This window comes from Lygodium microphyllum, chromosome 5 (genome assembly GCF_053477565.2).
Source record: "Lygodium microphyllum isolate KBCC chromosome 5, Lygodium_microphyllum_v1.1.10, whole genome shotgun sequence".
NCBI classification, from domain to species: domain Eukaryota; kingdom Viridiplantae; phylum Streptophyta; class Polypodiopsida; order Schizaeales; family Lygodiaceae; genus Lygodium; species Lygodium microphyllum.
In genome coordinates, this window is record NC_141139.1 from 167877157 (window position 1) to 167885150 (window position 7994).

Genomic DNA, 7994 nt, shown 5'->3' on the forward strand with positions numbered 1-7994 from the left:
GAGAAGAAACCTCTTTTAATATAGCAAAAAAAAGTGAAAGTTCAAACTCACGATCGTTGACGCAAGCTATATGAGTATACATATTCTTCTTTTGAGATTCTCTATGTATTTAAACGACACTAAATCTTGTCTACAAACGTACTTCACTTTAAAACAAGTCATATGTTTAAACACTATCAGTGGCCACATAACAAACATGCAAGAATTTCATATGAAGCTTCATACTCCTTTTAATTAGGTGCACATGTTAACCTAGTTTGTGTTAAAAGGGAAACCATTGATTAGCGAGCTTCGAACACTCATGAAACTTCGTACTCCTATTACTTAGGTGCACATGTTAACCTAGTTAGTTGTAAGAAGGAAAACACTGATGAGCGAGCTTCGAACACGGCCTATTTCCACAGGGATCCTTGCCAGAGTCGCGACAGTCGATTTCCCAGCTCGAATTGCAGAGCTTTCTTGGAGAGTCGCAGTCATGCGGATTTTAGCTGGTAGGCTTCTACGTCTTCTTCCTCGTTTCATTGAATGACATGACTCTGTGTGTGCCTAGGGCTTTTATGCTTCCGACGTCTTTTGCCTTTGCGCACATTCTTCTTTGTTTTCTGCATGTCGATCCTCTCTGCAAGGTCTGCTTTTTCGATGCAGGAGAATGTCCATAGCACGAGAGGAGACATTCGAATCGCATTTCTGGAAGTATCAGATTCAAGACCATGGAAGGGAATGCTTACAAACCTTATAAGCTGAAGCATACATTAACCGGGCACAGGAAGGCTGTCTCTAGTGTGAAATTCTCTCCAGACGGCAAGCTGCTTGGAAGCTCATCTGCCGATAAGACAGTCCGGATATGGAGTGCCGCTGACGGCACCTTTCTGAAAGAACTCGAGGGCCACAGCGAAGGCATTTCGGACTTTGCCTGGTCATCTGATTCACGGTACATATGCACGGCTTCTGATGATAAGACCTTGCGTATTTGGGACGTTGAGACAGGAGAGTATGTGAAGACCTTGAGGGGCCATACGAATTTTGTGTTCTGTGTCAACTTCAATCCTCAGTCCAACTTGATAGTATCTGGCTCTTTTGACGAAACTGTAAGGATTTGGGATGTGAAAACAGGGAAATGCTTGAGAGTACTACCTGCACATTCGGAACCAGTGACAGCAGTCAACTTTAACAGGGACGGTTCATTGATAGTTTCCAGCAGCTATGATGGCATCTGTAGAATCTGGGATTCTCACACTGGACATTGCCTGAAAACACTGATTGATGACGAGAATCCACCTGTGTCCTTTGTCAAGTTTTCACCCAATGGAAAGTTTATACTTGCTGGCACACTGGACCACACACTTGTAAGTTTCTGCTTGAAATACATTAGCTTGTCCTGTTGTTTTGGCTTGGCTTGGTTGTTTCTGCTCACTTAAAGAGAGGGAGAAGGGGGGTGGGGATGGAAGGGGAGGGTTGTCGGAGGGAGGAAATTTGTTTTTCTTTTTTCTGGGGGGGGGGGGGGGGGGGGAGAGAGGGGGGGAGGTAGGGAGGGGATTAGCGATTACTAGAAGCCAAAATGACCCATAAGATCAAAATTGTGAGGACAAGTGATTTATGATCTGTCTCATTTTGGGCAACCGAGGAAGATAAAAACAAATATCATGATTCTATCAATGCGTACCATAGCTCTTGGCTTTCATACCATCTATAAGTGCCACCTTAAGGTTTTGTTGGACAAGTATCCACTCCGCTATGATAAAGTGTGATGAAGTAATCTCCTTGAGAATGTTTGGCTAGGGTGAGTGATGATAGCTTAGATTCTCGGATAAACATGTGGACACTCTATAGCTTGGGGACATAATGGCATGGCCTCCTGCATAGCTAAGTTGCCCTATCTATAATAACATACGATAGCCCTCTATTGAATGAAGTTGGTATTTGGTGGTGAAGCTTGGATTATTAGTAGTGCATTGACTTATAAGTGTGAGCCATCTCATGTCATGTATACCCATTGCTATTGCTGCTTGGGGCTAGTTCAGTTCCCCTTGGCATTTGCAAACCTTTGAAAGGTTGATTCCTAGGTATATCTTATGTCCAAGAAGTTGATGGGGAAAAAAACAACACAAAAACTTAAAAACATAGGCTAAGCCAAAGGGAGCTTAAGACTTTTGACATGAAGTAGCTTTGTCTAGATGCAAGTTACAACTTATCCATGTCAGCCAACTCAAGCTTCATAGTTGAAATTTGCTCATAGTGAAAAAGCTTATGTCAACGTGGCATGTGAGCCAAACCTTATATGTTAATGTTTTAATATCATCTTGTGCTTACCTAACATGGTTTGAAGTTTGGCCTTCAAGCTAAAAATTGTGATGAAACTAGCCTTCCTTCTCCAAAAGGGCGGTAAATGACGTGATTATGCACTTATTACAAAAAGCACCAAATTTGCATAAATGAAAAATGGAAATGCTACCAATTAGGCTTAGATAATATTCTCCCGATTGACCCTAAATTTGGTGCTCCTTGTGGTATTTCTTTAACTTGTAATTGTAGTTGGAAAAACTACATTGAGGAGGAGTTGGAGCAGAAGATCCATTGGTGATAGTGGATGAGCTAGAAAAACATGAAGCATTCTCTATTGCTGGACCAACATGCCTATCTTTTGAACCACATACATAACCCCAAAGATGCTTAGCAATAAGAACATGCTTTATCATGTATGCCCACATGGGATAATTAGTGCCATCCAATTTCTGAGAGTCCCCAAATATATTGAGCAAATCATTTTGTCATGCCATTGCTTGCCACAAATTTTGGTTTTTTCTGCTGTCCAAAGTGCAAATGCAAGGGTAGCACAAAAATAAAGCAAGGAAATAGTAAAAAACTAATAATTTTTTGCAAAATTGATGATGACATTGAAGAACTTGCGGTTGAAACGACTCCAATGTGTGTGAATGTCGATGTAGAAGGTGTAATTGATCTCAATGTCGATGAATTTGGGGAGATTTTACAAAAGCCCCAAACTTAGTTCTTGAAATTTTGTGAAATTTGAGGTCAAATGTGAAGAGCCTAAAATCTTGGTGCTTAACTGAGCAATTTTGAATAATGAATCCAAAATCCCCAAAATTTTGGTGAGATTGGGATTTTCAAGTAAAAGCCCCAAAAATGTTAAAGAAATTTGGGAAAATTTGATGTCTCTAAATCTCAAAATTTTGTCTTTGGATAGGGATTGCATGTGAATAGGAGTTATTTTATGTGGGTAAATGTCGATTATGACTGGAGGTGCTGAATATTTTAATAATATTTGTGTCAAGTAGATGATAAACTCATGTGCATTGGCTATCTTGATAGATGCGCTATCTGTCGGCCAAGACTATCGGGCAGTGTAACAAAAGGTCGCGCGAGTGAATTTGAGTTGTCGGGCAAGGTAGGTTAATGCAAATTATGATAGGTGGGGGATTGTCAGAAACAGGCCAAGTGACGATTTTTAGGCAATAGGGCTGCATACATTGAGCTTGCTATTGAAGGGTAGGTTGGCAATAGGCAATCTAGGCCAGACGAGCAATGAAGTAGTTGCGACTAGATGCAATAAACTCTCAAAGGGTGGTTGAGATAGTGATGGCTGTAATGGCAATTTGTATACAAGCTGAGCGTGAGGCTCAATGGGGATAATGGTGACATGTATGCTCTGATACCACTATTAGGTTAGGGTTTAGTAGGACCATACACACTCATAGGGAACAAGTGAACAACAAGAGGAGTGTTGGAATGTCACATCCACTATGTGAGAATGATTTGAAAGTACAATTCCTAAGGTACTAACTATCACATCCATTGACGAGAGTTCACACAAGAAAATATCCTTATCTACTTAGAAGGTATAAAGTACCTCCATCGATAAGAGAGTGTTCACACTAGAATTTAGGAGGAACACGATAAGTGTAAGAGCTTGGTGGGCGGGGCTATGTAACGGATGCTCAAGCAAGGACAGTCCTTGGTTCGTATGCAAGTTGGGACAACCCTTGGTTCCATGAAGTCTCTAGAAAATTCTAGAGGATATTTGCATCATTGCTGATGTCATTGTTGATATCAGCATGCCATATGTCAGTATGCATGTTATACCATGTAGCATCCTCTTGTAAAAACAGGTTTCCCTTAATCTTCCTAGGCTATAGTATAAATAGGAGTCATGGGATACAAGCCCTTTAGTCTTGTCAAACTATTATGGGTATGGCAAGTGTTCTTTGAGAGCAAGGAGATTGCTTTCACAACTTACAAGAGAAGAACTTGAAAGAGAAATTGAACAAGAATTTGATTGCAAGATACCTCGATTACAAGAGAACTGGATTATAAGAGTGTTGACAAGTGGCTTGATTACAAGACAAGACTCGATATAAGACAAAACTAGAACAAGACAAGAATTGAGAGAGGATGAGCCTCTGGTAATCTCAATGCTGTAATCTTTGGAGCAAGATTGTAGAAAGGCTGGGAGATGAGAGCGAATGCTAAGAAGAGAGAAGGTTTAGACTTTATTCACGCTGAACTGAAGAAAATTATTCATTTATTGTTGGTCTTGTCTGAACAGATTGTAGATTCTGTCACTTGCTGTTGATTGGCCTTCTCTTGCCCTTGGCTACCTCAGAAGATCCTCCAATGGCTGCAGATCAAACCAACATCTCCTTCCTCTCTCTTGCAGGTTGAATGCACTAAAAATGCCTCTCTCTCTAAAGACTTTTTTCACTTTTGCATGGGCAATAATTAAATTGGCTAGGCAACTTCCATTCGTGAGTGTCTTCGTGCCATCTTTGACCATTAGATTGGTGTTAGGTACCATTAAACGCCACTTCTCTAGTGTCACCAACTGACACTTATGGCCAAATGAATGACCTAGGCCAACAACTGGCACCGGATACCACCAAGTACCTGTGCAACATAAAAACTTTTGCCTTTGACATCCTGTGATTTCCTCAAGTCTCAGGCTCATAAATTTACTCTAACCCTAGTTACACCTCACATGTGCAACATTTACTTAATCATGTGATTAAAAATTAATCTACATGCCAAGTGAGGTTTCAAAAATACACGTCATCATGACAGCCAATTTTGCCCAAATAGAGCAATTTCAGCAAAACCCCCAAATTTTTCCAAGTGCTAGTGTCCAAATTGCATGGAATTAAACTCGCATGTATATAAAATGACCAAATGGCGCACAAATTTTACCCAAACTGCAAAAGCCCCAAATTGCACGGGGTCCAATGTGCATCAATGTTGAGAAATTGGGTAAATTTCAACCCAATTTTTACTGTTGGAGGAAAAATGTCACAAATGCTTGCAATTTCTGAGACAGATATCGCTGTTGTGTCTTGCTCACACCAAATGTGGACAAATCCCCAAATTTCTCAGGTCCGGTGTGCACAAATTTTAGTGAGATTGAAAGAATTTCACTAAAATGTGAAAAGCCCCAAAATTCTTGGGCAAATATGCACCGATTTTGCAATTTCTGAGTCACATTGTCTAGTTTTGTGTTAAGGTCCCCAAATCTGAGAAAAGACCCAAGTTTCTGGGCCTAAACCTGCACAGATTTGCACATAGTGCTTGCGCGTGCAAACACTTGGAGGAGAGGAGGCAAAAATAATCTCAAATGTTTTTGAAAAACAGGAGAAAGATAGCAGGTAAACGGCTGTTCAGGTCGGTGACACATCCCCTGCCAAACTACCGCCTGCCGGTCACCCGTCGACAGTCGTGTGGTCTCCTGTCAGCAAAGACTGTTGTCGCTGTGGTCCACGCTGGACCCCCGACTAGTTGCCTGGTCCGGTACGTCTGCACCCGAATGTCCTGTCAATCATCCGCTTAATGTTCGTTACCTGCAGTCGCTTCGCCTGCTCCCTGCTAGTCACCCTGGCTGCTCTTCAGCTGCAGTCGCTTCTGCACCAGTCGACTGCAGACTGCTGATTGTCGAGTCCACCTGGGACTTGTGCAACACCTGAGCTGTCTCTTGCCCGCTTTGATGCCAGTTACTTGAGACCGGGAGGCACGGAGATCGAGATAGTCAGTGTTCGTTAGCAGCAGCGAGACAAAGAGGAGTAGAGAGTGTGCACGATTTGTGGGTTCAATGATGAGTGTACCACTTTAGATTTTTAGATAGATATATATGTGTGAGTACAAGTGCTACGGGTGTGTTCACACCCAAGCACATTAAAAGGCACGAGGGCCTTTATTCCCAACATATTATAATTGTTGAGCATAGTACACTCTTCGGGGTGTTTATAGTGCTATAGATTTATTGAACATATCCGCAATATAGGTTTTCTGCAAGATTTGGATGGAGATTGTCCACACTCTTCGTGGCAGAACGGAGAGGCTGTAGGGTGGTTTGGAGATTATGAGAGAGGCTTTTCTTAGAACTCCAGATTCTGACAATTTCTTTCACTAAGCACACTAAGCACACATGGGTTGACACTATAGACTTCCTGATTGGTTGCTCACTCGTGCCTTGTAATGGACTTCTTTTTATTGTATATCTTTTGTTTTGGAAATCCCTTAACATTGCTACTTCTGTGCATTGCCTTGGGATACTTTGTTAGAAAGGGGATTTTTTTAATAGAGTCCAGGCAGGTATGCTGGCTTTCAAGTAGTGAGAAGTCTCCTGCTAAGTGAAAGTATTTCTCTTTTTTGTTGATATGGTTAATGCTTCAAGTAATTGGACTGGATTTCATCATGCTTGATGAAATCCAGTCCATCTGGCTTATTATTCAGACTGAATCTGTTGTTTGTTTTTCTTTGACTATGTTTAAGATTCCATCTTGCTGATCGTTTGAAAATAGAGTGACTAAGATTGATTGCTTCATTGCACTGGTGTTTGCAGCGACTCTGGAATTATAACACAGGAAAGTTTTTGAAGACCTACATGGGACATGTCAACGAGAAATATTGCATATTCTCTACCTTCTCTGTAACCAATGGAAAATATATAGTGAGTGGTTCAGAAGATTGCTGCATATATCTGTGGGATCTTCAATCAAGAAACATAGTTCAAAAGCTGGAGGGTCATACTGACACTGTGCTGTCAGTCTCATGTCATCCAACTGAGAACAAGATAGCATCAGGAGCTCTTGAAAATGATAAGACAGTCAAGATATGGGTTCAAGAACAGATGGACCTGGTTTTAGTACCTTTTAGGTGAAATAGAATTGTCAGTTCTGAGAGTCTTTCCAAAGAATGACTAGCTGTCTGTGGGACACTGGGAAGCATGTGTATTCCATTGTAATTCACATCTTGAAGATGTCTGGTCTTTGTTTCCTGAAGCAATGGTATGGGGATTCTTGATAATTAGTTTAACAATCAGGGAAAAATTTTGTGCACTAGTTTCTAAGTGGATGTGGTTTTGTAGATTCTTTCCATGTCTTTGGGAGCTCTTCCCAGGTGTTTACGACTGTCGTGCTCTCATAGAAGTGCTGGTTTATAAGGTTTTTTTTGGTTTCCCCATGAGTTGTGAGAATTCAGTGGAGTGAAAGACAAGGAGAGATCTTGCATGTGGAAGGATAACATGACCTGTTGTGAGGTTCAAGCTTAATGTGTGAATGACGTGGAATGTGGTCTCCGAATGATACAGACAGATTAGTGAGGAACTACATTCAATTTTTTTCTGGAGAGACTCCGAAATTTGCAATTAGTAGTCATATCTAGTACTCTGAAATAAAATTTTTACTTAATTTGTATAGCAAGTTCTCACTTAACACCAGGATGATCTTTGTATAGATGTTGCAAGACTAATTCTAGGGTTTGTTTGGAGTGAGCTCTAGCAGTAAGATTTTGGGTGGTTTTACAGAATGATGTTATAATAGAATAAAATCATGGCTTTAAAAATAGCCTACTGTTTCATGTATGAGAAGTAACATGTTCAATGTTCTTTGCAGAACCAGTCAGTGCTCTATGTAATAGTTATCATAGATGCATGTTTGGATTTTTTTTCAGCTTATCTGCACCAACAGTCAGAATCAGGTATCTTGAACTCC

At 40.8% G+C, this 7994-nt stretch overlaps 1 protein-coding gene across 1 annotated transcript; it reads left to right on the plus strand.

The window, feature by feature from the left end:
* Nucleotides 1–304: 304 nt before the first annotated feature.
* LOC148036663 (uncharacterized) lies at nt 305–7362 on the plus strand. Its single transcript, XM_087678703.1, has 3 exons — nt 305–491; nt 646–1346; nt 6845–7362. The coding sequence occupies exons 2-3, from the start codon at nt 711–713 to the stop codon at nt 7160–7162; spliced, it is 954 nt and encodes a 317-aa protein (XP_087534829.1). The 5' UTR covers nt 305–491; nt 646–710; the 3' UTR covers nt 7163–7362.
* The last annotated feature ends 632 nt before the right edge of the window (nt 7363–7994 follow it).